The sequence below is a fragment of the Oncorhynchus tshawytscha genome, linkage group LG01 (genome assembly GCF_018296145.1).
Source record: "Oncorhynchus tshawytscha isolate Ot180627B linkage group LG01, Otsh_v2.0, whole genome shotgun sequence".
Lineage (NCBI taxonomy): Eukaryota > Metazoa > Chordata > Actinopteri > Salmoniformes > Salmonidae > Oncorhynchus > Oncorhynchus tshawytscha.
Window position 1 is genome coordinate 75,159,712 of NC_056429.1, and position 23,446 is coordinate 75,183,157.

At 45.7% G+C, this 23,446-nt stretch overlaps 1 protein-coding gene across 4 annotated transcripts in view; it reads right to left on the reverse strand.

Moving 5' to 3' along the window:
- LOC112256733 (slit homolog 1 protein-like) overlaps positions 1-23,446 on the reverse strand; it is a 188,611-nt gene extending 165,165 nt beyond the window's left edge. For all 4 annotated transcript variants that reach the window (XM_042325519.1, XM_042325506.1, XM_042325512.1 and 1 more), the window contains exons 1-4: positions 22,827-23,446; positions 10,774-10,845; positions 4,577-4,648; positions 2,891-2,962 (exon numbers count right to left, since the gene is read on the reverse strand). In XM_042325519.1, coding sequence (XP_042181453.1) covers positions 2,891-2,962; positions 4,577-4,648; positions 10,774-10,845; positions 22,827-23,029 — 419 coding nt within the window. In that variant the 5' untranslated portion in view covers positions 23,030-23,446. The remainder of the gene's footprint in view (positions 1-2,890; positions 2,963-4,576; positions 4,649-10,773; positions 10,846-22,826) is intronic.

Genomic DNA, 23,446 nt, shown 5'->3' on the forward strand with positions numbered 1-23,446 from the left:
ACCACTACACCACACTCATCTGTTCATTTAACTAGCTGCGCCTTTTACTAAGACAAGTCTTCCTCCGCGGTCAACCACTGCAGGGCTGGGAGGAGAGGAGAGGAGCATGATCAGAGAAGAGAATGTAGAGGAGAGAAGAGATATAACGATGTACTCTCCATCACTCATTCCAGAAGGAATACAAAAACAGAATGGTAGAGAGAGAGAGAGAGAGAGAGACGGGGAGAGAGAGAGAGAGGGAGAGAGAGAGAGAGAGAGAGAGAGAGAGTGATAGAGAGAGAGAGAGACGGGGAGAGAGAGAGAGAGAGAGAGAGAGAGCGAGAGAGAGAGATGGGGAGAGAGAGAGAGAGAGAGAGAGAGAGAGAGGGGAGAGAGAGAGAGAGAGAGAGAGAGAGAGAGAGAGAGAGAGAGAGAGAGAGAGAGACGGGGAGCTAGTTAACATCTGGGTTAGCCTTCCACCTGAGGGCTGGAGGCTTTCCCATTAACCCCTCTTGTTAAGGCCATTAAAGACAGACCCCAACAAGCCCCTGTGAGCACTTAGAGCAAGTGCAAAGACAGAAACCCACACACACACCGTCAGACTTTCTGTGGGAGTGAAAACCTGTTAAGTACATGAAGCTCTCTCTCCTGGCTGTAACCTAACTACGCCAGTCTAGTGCCCAGACCCCATGTTGTGACGGAAAGACGGAGACCACTGATGATTTAAGAAGCAGCGAGCGCATCAGGAAATCTCTTTGTCTTGGTACTGCTCTGTTTAATGAGGCCCCGTCTGCTAGACAACTACAGGACGGGAGACATTTTACAGTTACTGCCTGTCTGTGAACAATAGCGTTTCATTCTTCAGACAAAGTTTCTAATCTATCCTATATGCTCTTATGAGGCTGGTGTGAGAAAATCACATTTCCTAAACAAATTTGCACTTCTTCAGATGAAATACACGCTGGCATGCTCATTATCAGACTTCGGCCTGTAATAAATGATAAAAATGCAGACACACACGCACAGTGCTGGTACACAGTGAATGGTCTAAACAGGTGTTCAACATTCTTAGACATCTTATTCACCAGAAAGGGTTTGAAAGGGAGACCTAGTCATGAAAGAAGCCAGCTAGTAACGGAAATAAAGAGCAGATTGAATGGAAGTAGAAGCAGAGAGATCTGTTTATCCAATCCTTCAGCTGCTGGCCTGCAAAGTCTGGTCTGGTTGATGGACTAATCAATGGCTCAAGGCTATGCTCTGGCCTCACCTGGTAGACCGCTTAGAAGGCTGTCGTAGAACAGTACAGAATTACCTTGGACATCAGTCAGTCACAAACACACATAAATGCACCCAAGCATGCACACACGTGTGCGCACACACACACACCGCCCATTCACAACTCTAGCCTTTAAGTCTCAAACAGCCGTTGTGTTTTTGGAGCAGTCTACCAACAGTGCTCCATTCTAGCTTCAGCCTCTATTTCCTACACGTGGCCTTAAAGGCTTTCCCCTCTTTGTTTAGCATTATTCATGCAATTGTGCAATACAGTTGTAGTACTCACTGGTGATGACACTCCTAAGCCTTTCCATTTATTAAAAGTGGACTAGACTGTATTGGAAGTGGCTCCAGAAGGGATAGGATACGGAGAGGTACTGGGACTGGGACAGGGGACAGGAGAAGTGCAGAGGGAAATGATGTTTCCATGTCCCAGTGTTTTATTATTCCCAGATGCAGCACCAGGTAACCTAAAGTAGAATGATCGGAGCCAGAACAATCGGCCAGCGGCAGGGACACTCATTATCCTTCGGAAAATGGAACCTTGTTACGGCACACTAATAAAAGTTTAGCCTTACTTTGGGATGGTCACGCCACAGGGGTGTGTGTGTGTGTGTGTGTGTGTGTGTGTGTGTGTGTGTGTGTGTGTGTGTGTGTGTGTGTGTGTGTGTGTGTGTGTGTGTGTGTGTGTGTGTGTGTGTGTGTGTGTGTGTGTGTGTGTGATAGAGAGAGATATAAACCATCAGGATGCGTTACCAAACACTAAACTAGCAAATTATACCCATTGGAGTAGAGAGAATGACTCCTTCCTCCAGCAGCAGATTGGATTCCTCTCCAACAAGATGGAACTCTCCCTACTAACCAACATAGTCAAATAGCCACTTATTCCATAATCCTCAACACCACACGGTGGCCCACTGCTGCTAAATTGTTGCCAACACTGGAATATATATGATGTATTGTTAAATATATATTTCTGCCTAGAAGACGCTAGACGCGCTTTTAAATGGATAGTCGTTGGATCAATGACTGAAAGTCTATGGGAACAGCAAGCATGTTGTTGCGCTTAAGCTAGTAGCAATGCACCCCCTACCCTTGCTACCACTACTGAAAACACCTAGGGAAAACACTGCCACACCAACTCCAGGTTAGTAAACCATTCACACAAACACACACAACCCACACAACATCCAGAATTGGCAGAGGACTTCGCAACACACTCCGACATGCCAAGACCTCCTGGATTTCTACTATCCAGTCTTCACAAACACGCGAGTACGCACACAAACACACACACACATACACTTCCATGGCAGGAAGCAGGTAAAGGGTGAGGATGAGAAAGCATGTGTACTCACAGAAGAGTGAGACAGAGAGTGTGTATAGAAGAGGCTGTGTGTATGATAATATAAAGTGTGTGTACTCACAGAAGAGTGAGACAGAGAGTGTGTATAGAAGAGGCTGTGTGTATGATAATATAAAGTGTGTGTACTCACAGAAGAGTGAGACAGAGAGTGTGTATAGAAGAGGCTGTGTGTATGATAATATAAAGTGTGTGTACTCACAGAAGAGTGAGACAGAGAGTGTGTATAGAAGAGATGGTGTGTGTATGATAATATAAAGTGTGTGTACTCACAGACGCGAAAGTGCAGGGTTCTTCTGAAACAGAAGTTCCGGAAGCTGCTGCAGTTGGTTCCTATTCAGGCGCCTGGCACAGAAAATGCATGTTTAGTACAGCAGACATGTCCCGGTCAGGTATGCACTAGAAATCAGATCTGCACTTTGATTAACTAGATTATGGTACATTATTTCTGCACAATGCATGCCAACACTACACATAGACACTATTATTTATCAGTAGATTGCATTTCAGTTCACATAAATACAACCAAAATGTTTGTGTTACAGAAGTATGGGATATGGATAAGGAAAATATTATACTAGTCAGGGACAGAAGAAAACAACAGATTTATTCGTCCCCTATAGACGTATCAGTTATGTGAACACATCCAGCTTGCATCTCTAGGGGACCGAGAAAACAACGGTTACTAAATAACATTTGTAGAGACAGATGAGTGTGTTGGAGCCTTCAGGCAGCTTGGCTTGGCACTGCCTTCCCCTCCCCAGGATAACAAATGAAAGAGGCTGGCAGGCTTTATGCAAATACAACCATTAAGAAAATTAGGAACAGACTGTTACTAATTGCCATTTGAAACCACAGCTTTATACTGTCTCAATGCTCCATTGGAAACACATGGGAGTGAATGGCGGTGAATGGGAATGAATGGGAGAGGAGAGGCAGGTCGGGTCGTGCCTGTAGCATAGCGTAGACAGATGTGTGGGCCCAGAGCCATAGACAGATACACAGACTGGGTTGGAGATGGAGAATTATAATGGACTTGACTGGGTTTCTAGCGGCTCTGTTCATACTGAACTGGACCCGCTAAGTTAGTGGGTTTGGAACTAAAAGGTGCTATCTAGAACCTTAAAGGTTTTTTTGGCTGTCCCCATAGTTGAACCCTTTGAAGAACCCTTTTGGGTTGCAGGAAGAACCCTTGAGGGTTCTATGTAGAACCCTTTGTACAGAGGAACTCTACATGGAACCCAAAAGGGTTCTACCTAGAAGCAAAATGGGTTTTTACCTGGAACCAAAAATGGTTCTCCTATGGGGACAGCCGAAGAACACTTTTGGAACCATTTTTTCTAACAGTGTAGGTCGAGGTGGACCTGCTAATAAGTTAGTGAGCTTTATACTAGTTTCAAAGGTGGGTAAATGCTGAGCACGGATGATGTCGTTAGACCCATTCACACCAAGCTTAATGTGTCTCTCCTAGATCTCCATACCCTCACCTCTCACCACATGTTTAGTGACCAACTGAAGAGTGTCTCTGATGTGGTCCTCACACACACACACTGAGTGGGGCTCTTTAATATCATTGTGGCTAGAGCACTGCCCTTTTTGTTCATGATGCTGCTCCATAATTTCCTGTGGCTAACACTGCTATACAGTATGGGGTCTAGGTTTGTTTTATGTGTTAACCATGGTGTGGGGAGTGTGTTTGTCTATGTATTACCCTGCTGTTTACAAGCTGTTCATGCAGTCACACGTTCCAGTGATATTCACGCAAAGCCTCATGTTCCAGTGATGGGCCAGGGCTGTGGGCTCCTGTGGAAGGATGGGTTGGGTAAACCCAAACCTCAGCTAAATTTACCTGCTCCCAGGCTGCCACTCGCGATGGACAGGGATGTTCAAATATAGCCAACCCCTAAACCTCTTTGAGAGCAAATATGAACACGCAGACAAATGCTGTAGCCTACTTACAGTCTCTCCAGCTCCTTCATGTCATCAAACGCTCCGCGCTCTATCGCTCCAATCTGATTCTCCATCAACTGTCTACAGAGAGAAAGAGAGAGAGTGAAAGAGAGAAATATAGATAGTTTCGCATAGTGCTAGATTTCTCTGAAAGTACGTGGTACTGTATAACAGCAATTGTTTGAAACTCACGCATTACGCACATGAAAAGTGTGAAATCGTTGCTCCTCACGAGCTTCCCGCCTTCTGTTCAGAAACCTCACAAGCTGACAGGTTGCCATAGCAATGTAAGCTAAAGTGACAGTTTATTTTCCCGCTAACCGTTTGACAGACTGTTTCTTCTAGTGATGAATGATTGTGCATATTTGACAGATTGTAAGTAGGTAATTACATATGCTTGTTTTTCACTGTAACATTTATATGTAGTTGTTTTCAGATTAATATGGAAATAATAAGAAATTGTCTTGTATTCCACCATGTAATTTATGGCTGCTTTGTTGTATGCTAGCTTCTGTTGCTGTCTTTGCATGATAATGCTAGGCTTGCTATTCTAAATCATATGGCCTTTTCTGTTTATGTTGAAATGGGAATAAAATGGTTTTATTCTCTATAGAACCACATTTATTCCACATACCTTCTCACATATCCCATGTGCACCTGTGTAACTGATGTGAAATGGCTAGCTAGTTAGCGTGGTGTGCGCTAATAGTGTTTCAATCGGTGACGTCACTCGCTTTGAGACCTTGAAGTTGTGGTTCCCCTTGCTCTGCAAGGGCCGCGGCTTTTGTGGAGCGATGGGTAACAATGCTTCGTGGGTGTTGATGTGTGCAGAGGGTCCCTGGTTCGAGCCCAGGTTGGGGCGAGGAGAGGGACGGAAGCTATACTGTTACACCAAGCCTCAACTGGGTTCCTGTGGCCATCCCTCTCTCTACCCAGCTGTCCCAGAACCTACTCATACCCTAGAGTGGGCCTACCCACACTTCGTTTTAGTATGTGTTTAGTATGTGTTTCAGTCACTCAGTCACCTAAGGCTTTAGGCGTAGGGGGAACGAGGTTGCTGAAGGTTGGGAAATGGATGGTAAGGCCCCTTGTTAAGTGTGTGTATAGGCTGGCTAGTTCCAGCACCCCTTTTGCCCAAGGCAATGGTGTGGTCCACACTCACTCATACACACAACCACACACATATAGGGTAGTGGTGTGGTCTGGGGCTGGCTGTGGAATCTTGGCACCGGGGGGCATCTCAGGGATCATAGCCAGGAAAGAGTTTCTGAAGGTAGGTTAGTGAGGCAGGCCACTGTGCCTTGAGGTCTGGTGTGGTCTTGTGGTTAGAGGGGGAGGTGTGGAGAGGTAGGGGCAGGGGTGAGAGGCATGGGTGAATCAGGGAGAACTAGGGGAGGCATGGAGAGTCAGGGATCAGGAGGGGGGAGACTAAGGTGAGATCCAGGGCTGGGTGGTTCAAAGAACAGAGGGGGAGAAAGAGACCCACTGTAAAGCTGTCCTTGGGGCATGGGGACGTCAGAGCACTGTGTGAGTGTGTGTGTCCAAAGAGCTGCAGTGCCTGGCTAGCTGTTAGTGCTGCAGGCTTTACACACACACATGTGTACGCTGCCAAAGCTAATGCACTGGATGGTTTTGGAAGTGTTGCAATAACAGTTTAGGGAGAGACAAGCGTCCAGGTCTTAGAACCAACAGTAGTGTTCCTTCATTCAGAGAACCGTTCTGTGTGTGTGTGTGTGTGTGTGTGTGTGTGTGTGTGTGTGTGTGTGTGTGTGTGTGTGTGTGTGTGTGTGTGTCCTGTGAGGCCTCACGGCTCCACTCAGCAGTCTGTGTTTCCTCCCAATCGAATATAAATGCAAATGGCTGTTCCTGTTCCCACTCCATAAATATAAAGAGAAAAGTGTAGCTCACCTCCGCTCACTCTCTCCCCTCATGAATTTAGATGGAGGTAGAATAAGAGGAGAAAGTACTTCTGAATCTAGGTAACTTTAAACTATGGTCAGGTCAGCTCTTTCTTTGTTTTTCTTTCTCCTCATCTTTATCTCTGTCTCTGTCCCCCCCCCCAAATATTTGAAATACTTGAGGTGAGCTTGATTTAGCTTGGCCTTGTATGCGGAGTTTGAATGTATGGCACTCTCCTGTTAGTACCATTGTGCCAGACAACCCCGTTTACATTATTGTATTTGACACAGCTCTGCTGTATTGTTAGCTTAGTAGCTCTGTCCAATGGAGTTGAATAGCGATGAGTGTTGGTGGAGTGTACCACCAACTACATTGATTCGCTATCAGTCGATTATTGTAAAAATGTCCATTCTTTAATGCTTTCCTTGTACCTATGTTTGTCTTGTGACACCGCAAGCTTTTCTTTGGGTGATGGAATCCGTAGTTTTTTTCATTAAAATACATTTTTACATGACCTCTGCTAAGGGAGCTTTGAAGGAACATTTTATGTTTGTGCTTTTCTAATCAATTCGACTGGGTTCATGCAAGTAACTGATTGATCATGGCTGGGAGGAATCCTCACTATCAATATAAGCAATTTGGCAGTGTGCCCAGAACATTGTTTTGAGAACTGAAAGGGATATCTCAGTTTCACGGTCTCAGCTTGGAGAGAATAAGCTTTGTGAGGTATTGGTCGGTTACATGCATGAACCAAAGGTTAATGATTAATTAATTATGAATAATGAATAACGTAAATCATGCAAAAATAACTTTTCTGTGTAAGCATTATATAAGAGAACTAATGGGACTGCCCCGACAGAGCTCACTTCAGACCGGTACTTTATGGATCTAAGTTTGACTGTGACCTGTTGAGCTTGCTGACAATAAAGAGTGATTCATTTAATATTGACTTACAGTGTCCCTGTGTTGAATTTCCATGACAGAGCCTTTGCTTGTTAAGAGAGAAGGAGCAGCTCATCCTTGCATGGCAGAATTCTTCATTTTGTCCGGGAAGCAATGGAATGCATTTTTTTATCAAAAATGTTGGATTCAAAATCCAACAGACAACTCTATAACAATCAGGACAAGCACAGGTACACAGTAAGCGTTAAAGAACGGATATTTATAAAAGTATCGAGTGACAGTACACGCTTGAAGTCGTAACTTCCTACTCTATTGAAAAAATTATATTAAAAATATGGATTTCAGCACCCAAAGAAAAGCCTGCAGCTATACAGGAGAAACATAGGTACAAGAAAAGCATTAAAGAATGGACATTTTTACAAGTATCAACGAAGTATGACTTGATGTTGTGGCAATAAGACAATACCAGATTTCCATGGCAAAAAATAAAACATGAATTAGACTGAACTATTGTCCTCTAAAAACCTACTTTATGTAAAATTGTGGGTGCTATAGCTTGCAAAATTAACTAATGTGACTCTAGGTGACAACATAATGCTGTACTTTTGTAGGAATGTTTTCCCCAAGAAATGTAATCTTCTTCATGCTTTGTTTCCTTGATATGATACTTCAGAGTATCGCGATACTGTTATTGTGACAACCCTACTTCTGTGTGCATCGCTCTAGAAACCTGTGTGGAATATATTCATATTACAGCTACATTGTTGCTACCTAGAACCAAAGAGGGTTCATCAGCTGTCCCCATAGGAGATCCCTTTGAAGAATCCCTTTTGGTTCCAGGTAGAACACTTTTGGGTTCCATGTAGAACCATTTACACAGGTCAACCTGGAACCAAAACGGTTTCAAGCTGGAACCCAAAATGGTTCTCCTATGGGGACAGCCACAGAACCATTTTGGAACCCGTTTTTCTTAGAATGTACAGTATTGTATATATTCCTGCTCCTCCGAGTGATCCTCCATTTCCCCTCCAGACAGGAAGTCCTCAGGAGAGATTATCACGGCGACAGGCTAAAACAGCATGCTTCACTTTCTCAGACTGTCTGTCTGTGTTTCTTGTTTTTCTTTTCTGACTTGTTTCTGTATGTGAGTGAGTGCGTGCGTATGTTTTCTCAGTCGACCAGCAGACACTGTCTTTGACTGTAAGGTTAAACCGGTCTTCCTGTCAGGACCCTCCCCTGGGGTCACACTCACAACATCTATGGGGTCGCTGGGGGTTTATGAGGCTCAAAGGTCAGGCCACTGTTAGTCCGCTGAGTCAGAGAGGGCAGATATACGAGGGTTTCACCGCCACATGACCGCAACAGACTGACGTGTGTGTGTGTGTGTGTGTGTGTGTGTGTGTGTGTGTGTGTGTGTGTGTGTGTGTGTGTGTGTGTGTGTGTGCGTGCGTGCGTGCGTGCGTGCGTGCGTGCGTGTGTGGGTGCGTGCTTGCCTGCGGGTTGGTATATCTATTGTTGTGGGGACCTATAATCCACAAATGTACCAACAAGAATAGTAAAACAAGGAAAATTCTGCCACGTGGGGACATTTCCCACGTCCCCATGAGGACAAAGGCTATTTTATGCTTAAAGGTTAGATTTAAGGTTAGGGTTAGAATTAGGGTAAGGGGTTAGCGGTTAGATTTAGGGTTAGGAGTTAGTGTTTGGGTTTGGGTTAGGGATACGGGTTGAGGTTAGGGTTATGGTAAGGGTAGGAGTTCGGGCTGGGTTTAGAGTTAGGGGTTAGGGAAAATAGGATTTTGAATATAAATTCATTTTAGGTCCCCACAAGGATAGAAGAACATAACGTGTGTGTGTGTGTGTATTCTATGGGAATCAGAAAGTTTATAGTCACCCAGGGAAAAGCTGTAGTCTGACTTTTAGTGCCCCTGTAAGGAACTGTTTCCTTCTACCTCGCTGGTGACAAGCTGGCGACATGGAGGCATTTAACCTCTATACGGGAATGGCAGGGAGAGGAGGGAGGGAGGGAGGGAGGGAGGGAGGCAGGGAGAGGAGGGAGGGATGGAGGGAGGGAGGGAGGGAGGGAGGGAGGGAGGGAGGGAGGGAGGGAGGGAGGGAGGGATGGAGGGAGGGAGGGAGGGAGGGAGGGAGGGAGGCAGGGAGGGAGGGAGGGAGGGAGGGAGGGAGGGAGGGAGGGAGGGAGGGAGGGAGGGAGGGAGGGAGGGAGGGAGGGAGGGAGGGAGGGAGGGAGGGAGGGAGGGAGGGAGGGAGGGAGGGAGGGGGGAGGGAGGGAGGGAGGCAGGGAGAGGAGGGAGGGAGGGAGGGAGGGAGGGAGGGAGGGAGGGAGGGAGGGAGGGAGGGAGGGAGGGAGGGAGGGAGAGGAGGGGGGAGGGAGGGAGGGAGGGAGGGAGGGAGGGAGGAGGGAGGGAGGGAGGGAGGGGAGGGGGGAGGGGGAGGGAGGGAGGGAGGGAGGGAGGGAGGGAGGGAGGGAGGGAGGGAGGGAGGGAGGGAGGGAGGGAGGGAGGGAGGCAGGGAGGGGGAGGGAGGGAGGGAGGGAGGGAGGGAGGGAGGGAGGGAGGGAGGGAGGGATGGAGGGAGGGAGGGAGGGAGGGAGGGAGGGAGGGAGGGAGGGAGGGAGGGAGGGAGGGAGGGAGGGAGGGAGGGAGGGAGGGAGGGAGGGAGGGAGGGAGGGAAAGGGAAAGGGAAGGCAGGTTGTGAGGAACAGAGTGAGCGAGTGGAGAAGGGTGAAGAAAGGGGAAGATAAGAGGGAGAGGGATATGGAAGGGGTAATGACGTGGCTCTAAAATAGTAGAGGCCGTGGGGGTTTCAGCATCTCAAGTTCTACAGTCAGTCTCCAGTTACATTTTAAGCATATTTCAGTCTAAAGCACTTCCCCTTACAGTGGAGCTGTTTTTAACAGCTACACACACACACACACACACTTTTAACACCTACACCAGGAATCACAAGTACTGTTTAACTACTGAGTGATTCAGCGGCTGCACTTGTACATGTTAACAGGGTTTAGGACCTATTATATCCCTGAGTTAGAAGGCTAAAGACAGTATGGGAGTGGACGGTAATGTGTGTGTGTGCATATGCGTATTTGGTCATTGATGGTATAAGGGCCACTCTGAGACAGCAGAGAGAGTGTATAAGTGAGTTTATAAGAGGTCTAATGGACTGTACAGTTAGTTAGTGTGAGACATTCATTATCTCTAAAACCACTACAATGTCATCATCACCACTAACAGTGACATAAATAATCAAGTGTCTACAGAAATATAATAGATGGACATTGTCATGACACTTCAGAATCATTAACAGTATTGCATTTATATAATATGCATGGGAAATTCTGTGTGCATGCACACTAAGTAATGAACATAGTGTAGATTACTTACAGCACACGGAGGTACTTGAGTCCAGAAAAGTCACTCTTGGTGATGCGTGTGAGGTTATTCCCATTCAGCTCCCTGCAAAGACACACACACGTATATTAATTATGTATCCGGTCTCTCCCTCTGGGCCTGTTCAGCCCGTTGACTCACTAACACAGTAATCAGTGGCACAGAAACAACTCTAGCTATTGATACCTGAGTCACGAGCCAACACACACACGCACACACACATATATATAAGCATGGACACACACACATAAGCATGGACACAAACACCCATCATGCATTTTTCTTTTATTTAACCTCTTTTTCACAGGGAGTCCCATTCAGGCCTTTCTCAAGGGAGCCCTGCATATACATAATTTACACATACATCATCATCAAAATAATCACATTCCTCAGCAAATATTGTAGGTCCTTAAAGATGCCCTCTGCTATCTTAAGCACAACAGATTTGTAACATATTGCACAAATTGGATTCGTAGTCTATCATACAAATTGCAAAATTCGTAACATATCACACAAAATGGATGACATAGTACCCATTTGTATGACGTAGTACACAAAAAAACAGGACGACTTTTGGTTCGTGAGCGCAACTTTAAAACTACTGGCTGTTTGAGGCTGCATCTTTAATCAACAACTTGAACTGCCCTCTGAGAGACACCTTCACATCAAGTTGTAGGGATTTCTGTAGATAATTCCATACATGGGATGCAAAGAAACTTAAAGCAGTTATATATTTCATCTTCCTTTACAAATGGCACACTTTGCCCCAGGCAGTGCCAACACAGATGCAAATGTGCGTTAAGAATACCGGGCTTTGAAGACTGACACGGGTGTTTCTATAATCTTGTTCACACACTGCTCTTGCATTTACAATGTACATTGTACATGTTTCCATTTGTAGCTTGAGGGGAAGAAGGAGACAGAGAGAGAGAGAGAGAGAGAGAGAGAGAGAGAGAGGAGAAAGAGGGATGCCCTTTATGGAGCATATTGGAGTGGTGTAGAGACAGGAGTGTAACAGCTTCCCCTTGATGCTTGCACAGCAGAGTCCCTGCCCATCTTTCTAAAACATCTGAAACCCTACCTCTTCAAAGATTATCTTAAAGAAGACATCTCAGTCTTATTCCCCCGAGCGCTGATTTTGCTGATTACTTTGCTGAGGAGAAATGTACTTACTGCAACTGTGGTATGTGGTTGTCTCACCTACAGTAGCTATCTTAAGATGAATTCACTAACTGTAAGTTGCTCTGAATAAGAGCTTCTGCTAAATTAAAAAAATGTCAACGTAAAATGTAAGAGAGCGCCAATAATTATAATTCGATCAGAGCACCTCACTCAAATATCACTAGCTCATTTCAAATGGAATCCACGTCTCTCTTTCTCTACTCTCTCTACCTCCCTATCTCTGGGTCCACCATCAGAGACCGAGAGGATTAGCAGTAGCCACTAGCTGGTCCAGGGGATTTGGGACAGGGCATGGGGCCAGCCGGGCGAGAAAGCTAAGTGCTGTGGATATGATGAAACCAGCCTTCCTGCTGTGGGCTGGCCATCACTCGGGATAGAGGAAAGGAGGGATGGAGAGATGGAGGTAGGGAGATAGAGAGAGGTGAAGAGGGGGATAGGAGGAGTTAGGGACAGAGTTAAAGATGGAGGGAGGTGGAGAGGAGGGGGAGGGTTAGAAAGGTATGAAGTGGCTGGTACCAGATAGGGCTGGAGATATAGAGTTGAGCAGTCTATCTTCCATGTTGACAATAAATGCTCCATTACAACAAGATTCTAATATGTATTTTAGAATAGGACTGTCTTAGAACTCTTAGTAGCAACCTTTAGCAACCCATTAAGACGCTAAATGTCAAACCCAGTTTGCTACGTGCAAGTTTGTATTTGTGTGTGTTTGGCAGCACGAGAGAACGGGTGGAGAGAAACAGATCGTCTCAGCAGTAGATGGCATCCTCCCACTTAGAAGACCTGCAGAGTACACGCACAGACTCAAGCACAGGCACACACCGTTTTCGTCAGTCAGTAGGGCTAGTATATGTATTCTTACTCATGATTAAAACAGAACAGTGCATGGTCCACCCCTCCTCCACTCCTAAAACCAAAAAGCCTCACTTCACTGCTATGCCGAAAGCAGTGCAGTCTCCCTCTCTCCCTCTCGTCTAATGACCACTCGAGGGACTATAGCACAGTGCAGCGGGGCGGGAGAGAGAGTGGTCATTACAGACAGATGGTGGGTGTGTGTGTGTGTGTGTGTGTGTGTGTGTGTGTGTGTGTGTGTGTGTGTGTGTGTGTGTGTGTGTGTGTGTGTGTGTGTGTGTGTGTGTGTGTGTGTGTGTGTGTGTGTGTGTACACAGGTGCATCGACCAACCGGCCACGGGAAATAAATAATAGAGTGAGCTTCATTAGCCCGGAGTCTGATACACACACATGTGCTGTTCATTACAGGTATACACACACACTCTTGGGTTCCCAACGTCTCATCTACAGGGTGGCCTTCACTGATGTCCCACAAGGAATTGTGGGACGAAGCGAAAGAAGAGAGGAGAAAGAGAGAGGTTGGGGAAGTGGGCTAGTCATATAAACAAGCAGAACCTCTCCATTCTTCTCTCCTTCTGTTGTCAATTACTATAGGTTTGTATATGTCCCCTGGTCACACACACAATGCAGTACATGAGAGACGATTGGCTCATAATTGTTAGAGGCCTGAACTGCTTCTCTGGAGCACAAGCACTTTGGGAAAGATGGATGAGCTGGGTCAGCACAGACCTCCAGCAGTGGTAAGGTTAGATCTCCAAGGGCCTGACCCTACCTGAGGAAGCTTCATAACCCAGAGGAGAGCCTTCTCTCTGGGGTAACAACCCAAACCCAGGTCCCTGTCTGAGAGGGGCCTGGGTAGCTCAGGTCAACAGAGACCAGCTGTCTTTCACATCAGACGTGGGGAGACTCCTCAGCAAGGGGTTGGTGATGTGTGGAGACACACAAACACACCTCTAACCCTCTTTCCAGTAGCATGGGGACATACACACGTCTTTCCCTCGTCTCGCAGAGGCGTGGAGAGGGAAATTGACAGTGAAATTCTGAACGCTACATGCTTGGATGGAAGTCGAAGTTGAGTTGAACCCTCAGTTGGGCTGAGCTGAAGAGAGAGGGTCATATGGAGTACATATGGACTCTGAACACAGCTACAGTTCACTACAGTCACCGCACCACTGAGAATGGGAGTGAGGGTTGCATTTAGTTCCATTCAAGCTTGGCTCCTAGTGCCAACATACTTCCTGGAGAATCTTGTAGATTTATGACATCACTGACTAATCCTTCTTCATCTCATCCTTGCCCAGTGGCCACCTGTAAAGACTTCCTGGTTCAGTATACCTTTGGGGGAGCCCATTACATACACACCACCGGTCTCACACACACAGCAACGGTCTACGAATCTATAACTCAGAGGCAGTAGAGGAGAAGAAACAACGCTGAAAAAGTCATTATGTTTATTCCTGCCATCTGTTGAGTTCCCTGGGCTAGGCTGAGTAGAGCAGAGAGAGAAGGAAGGCAGGCTGCATTGGGAAAGACCAGGTTTGAATTTAGCAATATTATTATTCTGTGAAATGGAATCCAGAGCGGGAGGGAGAAAAAGCAAACACTTGCCCGATGCTCACACAAAATGCATGAACACGCAAACACACGTGTTCATATGTACATATACGGTGCATATAACATTTTAATAGCTAAACACATGTGCACATAAATACACATATTCTGCTAACACACGCATGGTGCATATAAATACACACACACACTCCTGTTTGGTGGAGAGCCAGAGAAGCAGTGTTTGTAGCTATAGAGTCATTTGTTGTGGACAGCTTTGGGCTGGCAGGGCAGAGGACACATACTGATGGAGGGAGAGCTCAGAGCTCCTCACTGTGGGAACAAGCTGGTCATTTCAGCAACAAGACCAGACTCTGTTTTGTTCAGTGAACACTGATCCTCATTACAAACAAATTAACCACTAACTGAGCAGAGACCCCCAACCTTCAGTATCATGTCACGTCTTTCTGCCTGCCTGCCACAAAACTCACAAAGAACTACAGTTCCATGGGTTGATTATACTTTTAACTCTGTTGATAAAATGTCCCTGTAAAATTCCACCAGAACTTTCTAGGTAATGCATGACAGGCAGGTAGCTAGATGTCTAGTTGAGTGTGTGGCACACTGCCGGCATGACCAGATTCCACAGCATATGGAGGTGGCAGCCAGGAGAGTCACAGGCCAGGAGAGAAAAAAAGAGGGACGAAGAGGACAGCGAGACATAGGGATACAGACAGAGAAAGCTGTCCGATAGAGAGATCAGCAATATGCAGACAGAGAGAGAGAGAGTTCTCACGGGAGTGGACAGGTCATCTTGGGATTGTTATTCACTACAATCTGTATAGTGTGGCCTGCAGAGCTGAGAGACACTGACCTACATAGCACAATCCTAAAGAACATGCCTGTACCAACACTACCCACTAAAGGAGAGAGAGAGAGAGGGGAGGGGGGAGAGAGAGAGAGAGAAACCAGACCACAGACCAGAATAACAGAAACGAGGCTGGAATGCTTCAATCTACAGGCAGAGGTCATGTTTCTCTCTCTCTCTCCGTTTCCCTTAAATGCTGCTTTCATTCTCTCTCTCTTTCTCTCAGCGAGGGACGAGGTGAGGGTCTTTGTGTGTGTGTGTGTGTGTGTGTGTGTGTGTGTGTGTGTGTGTGTGTGTGTGTGTGTGTGTGTGTGTGTGTGTGTGTGTGTGTGTGTGTGTGTGTGTGTGTGTGTGTGTGTGAGGTTAAGGTCTGAGTGTTTTCACCTCCTGATTATTTACAGTTCTTAGTCTGTCTGGTCAGGCCTCAGGGTACTCCGATAAGGAGAAGTAAATATTCCCCATCACTGACACAAACACTCCCACAGACCATGCATACAGTGTGAAACACACACACACACTGAATCCTGAATGTAATTTGCAAACCTCCCATTGACATCAACATCTAGTTTAAGCAGCCAAGCCCGTATCAAGTTGATTACATCAGCAACAGATATTAGTTTAGCCCAAACATCTGTCCTGAGAACCATCCTCCTTTGGACTTCACATACACAAACACTCACAAACCTTCTTACCACAACAACCTCGAGAACAGAATCCCACCACGATAAATATAAAGGGAGATAGAGAGAGAGGGAGATATAGAGAGAGGGAGATAGAGAGAGAGGGAGATAGAGAGAGAGGGAGATATAGAGAGAGGGGTTGAAGGAAAGGAGGAGATGAGCTGAGAAAATGGTCAAATAGACAGTTAGTAATAAAACACAGATAGCATCTGCTATTGAGTGTCTGTGTTAGAGACTAGCAGACTGGGAAAACATCACACACACTCAAACACACACAGATTTTGCGGTTATGACTAGAACCACGTTCACAGTTTGGGGGTCTTTCATGGTTTACTGCTGCATGACAGGACACACACTCACAAAGTCACACACACATATGCTGACAGGAGCTAAGGTTTTACTCATGGTTCATATGGCTGAGTTATTTGGAGCCGGGTACTATCGACACCAGAGTTGTGACTTTGATTTCCACATGCTGAAAATGTGGCACTGTGTTAGTCCCTCTGTTTGGATTAAACACAATGTACATATTTACTTGATCTATGAAGATCTTTTGAACACACAGCTCTAGTCCTGTATGACAGATGTCGACCAATGTGTTTGGCTTTGATGGGTACTGACTGATCTGTGTGTGTGTGTGTGTGTGTGTGTGTGTGTGTGTGTGTGTGTGTGTGTGTGTGTGTGTGTGTGTGTGTGTGTGTGTGTGTGTGTGTGTGTGTGTGTGTGTACGTGGGTACGTGGGTACGTGGGTACGTGTGTGTGTGTACGTGCGTGTACGTGCGTGTGTGTGTGTGTACGTGCGTGTACGTGCGTGTGTGTGTGTACGTGCGTGTACGTGCGTGTGTGTGTGTGTACGTGGGTACGTGTGTGTGTGTACGTGTGTGTGTGTGTGTGTACATGCGTTTGCATGCGCACAAAGGATTTTCTCCTGTAGAGAAGACGCTGCACACATGCTGAATACTCTCTGTAGAGATGGGATCATTTATTGAACCATTGCACTGATGAACAATCTTTCAAACCTGACATATCTGCACTTCAAGTCAAGAAGAGAAAAGAAGAGGTTTCTCAATGTTTCAGCATAGGAATTAAACAGGGAAACAAAACAACTCACACTGCACTACATTTTGTTCCAGCCCTGTAATATCTGCACAAACATTATCTGAACTGCCCTCATACCAACATTAAGCATTCCTCTCTAGAAAGATTAGGACAGAAATGGTGTCGTAAAAAATACAACCCTGATTGAACAGTCTGCTGCAGGAGAAGACCTGCTTTTGTCCTCCTAAACCTCATTTATTCATTCATTAGCTTTTTTGGCCATGGGGCTGGGAGGGTGGATGTCTCTCTCTTTCTCTCTCTTGTCAGGAGGTGGTAATCCCTTCATCGCTGATTAACACCTCTGTCCCTGCCAACCTCTCCCAACCCTCATCTATCCTTCACCCCCCCTCTCTCTCTCACTCTCTCCTCTCTGTTATCACTCTCTCTCTTATTCATCCACAATACCAACCCTCTCTCTCTCCCTCCCTCCCCATCTCCCCGGAACCCTCTCTCTATCCCCTCCCTCTCTCTCTCCCTCCCTCCCCATCTCCCCGGAACCCTCTCTCTATCCTCTCCCTCTCTCCCTCCCTCCCTCCCTCCCCATCTCCCCGGAACCCTCTCTCTATCCCCTCCCTCTCTCTCTCCCTCCCTCCCCATCTCCCCGGAACCCTCTCTCTATCCCCGCCCTCTCTCTCTCCCTCCCCATCTCCCGGAACACTCTCTCTATCCCTGCCCTCCATTTCTCTCTCTCGCCCTCCCTCCCCATCTCCCGGAACCCTCTCTCTATCCCCTCCCTCTTTCTCTCTCTCTTGTCAAGAGTAAATTATGGATCAGATGAGCAGAGAACTGTCACTTATACCGGCTGTGGGGTGGTGCCAAAAACACTGCAGGCATCCCCTGGCACACACACACTGGCACAGCCCTGGAAAAAACCTGGCCATCAAAGCCTCCAAGCTCCCCCACATGAATCTATCTATTCCATTCTTTATTATCTCACACAAGTACATACTCATATACACACATACAGTACCAGTAAAAAGTTTGGACACACCTACTCATTGAAGGGTTTTTCTTTCTTTTTTTAAAACACATTTCTATATTGCAGAATAATAGTGTAGACATCAAAACTATTAAATAACACATGGAATGACATAGTAACCAAAAAAGTGTTAAACAAATCCAAATATGAGATTCTTCAAAGTAGCCACCCTTTGCCTTGATGACAGCTTTGCACACACTTGGCATTCTCTCAACCAGCTTCATGAGGTATGCACTTCAATTAACATGTGTGTCTAGTTAAAAGTTCATTTATGGAATCATTTTTCTTTCCTTGTTTAATGTGTTTGAGCCTATCAGTCGTGTTGTGACAATGTTGGGGTGGTGTACAGAAGATAGCCCTATTTGGTCAAATGACAGTCCATCATTACTTTAATCTTTATTTAACTACGCATGTCAGTTAAGAACAAATTCTTATTTTCAATGATGGCCTAGGAACACTGCCTGTTCAGGGGCAGAATGACAGACTTGTACCTTGTCAGCTTGGGGATTTGACCTTGCAACCTTTTGGTTACTAGTCCAACACTCTAACCACTAGGCTACGCTGCCACCCAGAATAAAGATCATGATGGTCGATCAATCCGTAAAATGTCAAGAACTTTGAATGTTTCTTGAAGTGAAGTCGCAAAAACCGTCAAGCGCTATGATGAAACTGGCTCTCATGAGGACCGCCACAGGAAAGGCCACAGAGTTACCTCTGCTGTAGAAGATAAGTTCATTAGAGTTACCAGCCTCAGAAATTTCAGCCCAAATAAATGCTTCACAGAGTTCAAGTAACAGACACATCTCAACATCAACTGTTCAGAGGAGACTGCATGAATCAGGCCTTCATGGTCGAATTGCTGCAAATAAACCACTACTAAAGGACACCAATAATAAGAAGAGACTTGCTTGGGCCAACAAACACGATTAATGGATATTAGACTGGTGGAAATCTGTCCTTTAGTCTGATGAGTCAAGATGTGAGATGTTTGGTTACAACCGCCATGTCTTTGTGAGACACAGAGTAGGTGAATGGATGATCTCCACATGTGAAGTTCCCTCCGGTGAAGCATGGAGGAGGAGGTGTAGTGGTGTGGGTGTGCTTTGCTGGTGACACTGTCTGTGATTTATTTAGAATTCTAGGCACATTTAACCAGCATGGCTACCACAGCATTCTGCAACGATACACCATCCCATCTGGTTTGCGCTTAGTGGGACTATAATTTGTTTTTCAACAGGACAATATCCCAACACACCTCCAGGCTGTGTAAGGGCTATTTGACCAAGAAGGAGAGTGATGGAGTGCTGCATCAGATGACCTGGCCTCCACAATTACCTGACCTCAACCCAATTGAGATGGTTAGGGATGAGTTGGACCGTAGAGTGAATCAAAAGCAGCCAACAAGTGCTCATCATATGTGGGAACTCCTTCAGACTGTTGGAAAAGCATTCCAGGTGAAGCTGGTTGAGAGAATGCCAAGTGTGCAAAGCTGTCATCAAGGCAAAGGGTGGCTATATATCCATTTGTTTAACACTTTTTTTGGTTACTACATTATTCCATATGTGTTATTTCATAGTTTTGATGTCTTCACTATTATTCTACAATGTAGAAAATTGTTTTAAAAAAACACAAAAAAATCCTTTTGACTAGTACTGTACATGTACATGTACACACATACACCATCACATACAGACGGGCAGACAGGCTGTAGACAATGAATGCACATGGAGTCCATGCTTGTCTGGGGTGAGTCCAACACTCATTCTCTGGCATAAATATAATCTTCTACTAACACTACCCTTCAGACACACACACCAGCCAAAAACACACATCGTTTTTTCATTTATTTTTATTTAACTAGGCCCAACACGTGCTCCTGAGTGGCACAGCGGTCTAAGGCGCTGCATCTCAGTGCAAGAGGCGTCACTACAGTCCCTGGTTCGATTCCAGGCTGTATCACATCCGGCCGTGATTGAGAGTCCCATAGGATGGCGCATAAATTGGCCCAGTGTCGTCCGGATTTGGTCGGGGTAGGCTGTCATTGTAAATAAGAATTTGTTCTTAATTAACTGACTTGCCTAGTTAAACAAAAAATAGACAAGTCATTTAAGAACCAATTTGTATTTACAATGACGGCCTACCAAAAGGCCTCCTACGGGGGCTGAGATTAAAAATAAAATATAGGACAAAGCACACATTGTAAATAAGAGAGACAACACTGCGATGAGTCTGACCCTGAGGTGGCTGGAGAGCTGTATTCTGCTGAAGAGAGGATGAACGAGGCCAGCCCAGTCATTCCAATCCCATTATCAGCTCATTGCCACTCCACACAGATAGTCCACAGTGTTATCAGAGCTGTCCAGCAGTCATAGCTGGATCCATTAGAGAGATAACATAGATAAGAGAAACAGATAAGAAGGGATGGTAATAGAGAAATAGATGCAAGCTAGGGACGGCCATTTCTGAAACTTGTGGGATGTGTGCATATACTGTATATGTGTGTAGCAAAATATGTCATATTTAAATACCTGTTGAATTGCATCAGGCCTATACAAACCAATCCATGGCATAGTTTAAGTATGAGTGATGCAGAGAGGTTTGTTTGTGAATTGGACTAAGAATGGACGGCAGGCTGAAGACATCCTAGCCACTGCAGGAGAAGGTGTGTGGTGTGATTTTAACACCTGGAGCTGAGCTGAGCTGAGATACAGTCTGTGGAGGTCAGAGGTCAGGGCTGATCCAAACCCACAGTGACAAGTGTAAATGGGAAACTGCAGTCAGTGTCAAGACCTCCCCCAAATCACACACACACATACTCACGGTCCACTGACCAACACACATCGTTCACACACACTTTCCCCTCAAATCGCCCCAGCATTCCAGGATTGGCCAATAAAGCTTGTCCAGACAGGCTGTGTCCCTCTAACCTCCTGCATACCTTCCCCTCTCTCCACCTGAAGTCAATGTAAAGGCCTGTACTCTGCCCCAGTAGTTGTCTACCCCAGTACCCCTCACCAATATTGCACTATTATCAGCCTTAGCGGTGTTTTCACACACACAGACCCAGCGGACCAGCGGGTGGGGGGGGGTTGACTTGTTCAATCATCTTGATGGATCACCCTATATACCAGCCCTGGATTACAGAGAGTTTATATTGTTAACTAACCAATTCATGGAGACCAAGAACCTTCTACATGACATACACACGCGCACCACACATACGCGCGCGCATTGACAGAAAACTTGAAACGCTTGACTACTTAAAAGTCTAACCGCCAAAGAGTGAAGGTCTGCCAGAGACACAGACAGAAGCATTTAGAGAGGCACAGAAATCCATCCTATTTAGCGAGACGGTTTGAAGCATGAAATCACATTACAAATCCCAGGTATAACAGCTAGTATACATGACCTACACATATATATAAACTAACTGCAACACATAAAACACACTTCAGTTTAACTACGGTACACTCTCAGAGCATACGGCTGTTCATGTAAAAGGAAACCACAGAATCGTCATGTTTCCCCCTAGAAAATGTCCTAAGTGTGTTCTGTCTGTGTGTGTGTTCTGTCTGTGTGTGTGTTCTGTCTGTGTGTGTGTTCTGTCTGTGAACATACAAGCAGCTCTGACACATGCATCCGCTACAAAAAGGTGTTCTTAGAAATGAAATATGGAGTTCATGAAATATGCAGTCAGCTCCCGCTACGCAAACGCTGCTTCTGACACAAGTGTTTCTCTCCTCTCTCTCTCTCCTCCGTTCCCACAACATCTTTTATTCATCTGAGCTATTCTAGAAGCTGAAACAGAACAATCTATTTCCCTCACCTCTCCTATCCTCCTCCTCACCACTGATTTACAGATGAATATTTCAAAAGGAAATCCATAAAAGGAGAAATCTCTTTCCATTTCTCTCATCATCTCTCCACTTTCTCCTTCCTGCTACAAGACGTCCAGCAGATCTTCTCACAGGCAGGACACACTTAAGGAGCAGATTTGCTTAATTTTCTACATGATTTAACAATTTGGGGGAGAGGGGGGTCTGCAAGAGGGAGGGAGGGCCGGTGCAGGAGGGGGAAAGAGAGAGAAAGAGAAGATCCAGTCTACAGATAGTGAACTAACTATATCATCAGGAGAATACACCGTGTCCTGAAACCAACAGAATGTAGGCTAACATTTACATCTCGTCTAAAGGGAGTCAAATTAACAATGAATTATTTTAATAGAGAAGATTGAAATAAAAAAAGATGCAAATATGGAGTGAAATTCAGCTCATAAATACATATACCATACCACCACACCAAAATAGAAGCGTACTGATTTAATCATCTCACAGTAACATTTTGCTGCATAGAAAAGGGGAAATAGTGAAGATCTACAATTGTAGTAATTATATTAAACTAATTACTGGAGCATTTCCACATTTTGCGGTGAACATGTATATATGTCTGAGCCTGTAGACATACACACACGCACACACACACACACACACACAACAACGGCAGGTATGTCAATTATGGACACATGAACGGCATACATCTACTCCGGCTCTTTCCAGTCTCTCATGCCTATTTATACCTGACTGGAATGCTATGCATGCGCACACACACACACACACCACTCAGGGCTATTGTTCTCTCTCTGTTTCAGCAAAGTCATGTGCGCCACCACACACACAGAAACAGACACACAGAGACATAGAACCACAGACAGGCAGACAAATGCACACTTACAGTAAAGAGACAAACAGACAGACAGACAAATAAACACACATAGTAAAGAGACAAACAGACAGACGGGGACACAAACACACACAGGTATGGTACAGAAGTAAACACTTACAGTCTCTCGGTGTTGCGGGGTATATTCCGGGGCATGGTTTTGATGCCCAGCCCATGGCAGTCCACCGTGGTGCCACTGCAGGTACACAGGGCAGGGCACGCGCTGACGTAGCCTGTCACCAGGGCACAGAGAACCAGCACACAGACCCAGTACCCAGGCAACCTCCCCACGCCTGCCCCAGAACAAGCTCCTCTACCGGGCATGATCTCCACGACTGCAGCCTCCTGCTTCTCAAAACCTGGCTCCAAAAAAGCCTTTTCTCTTTCTTTCTCCTTCTCTCTGCAAAATCCCCAATTCCTACTACACAATACAAGTTGTTTACAATCAATGTGTTGGCTCTCGTAGAATGAGAAAGAAATCTCACTGTTACAACATGAAACAGGGCTAGAAATAAGTAATGTCCTCAGTTGGTAATGTATTCTGAAAGGCTTGATTTTCTTCTCTTTTTCTCGCAAAGGGAACTATCCACCTCTCTCTTCTCTTTGTGGAGTTGTTCTGTTCTGCACTCGTTCGCTCACGACTCTTCTCTCTCTCTCTCTCTCTGTCCCGCTCTGCTCTGCTTGTCTGACTAGGGGGAATGGGGATAGAGCAGAATGAAGAAAAGCCTATCTCTCTCTCCT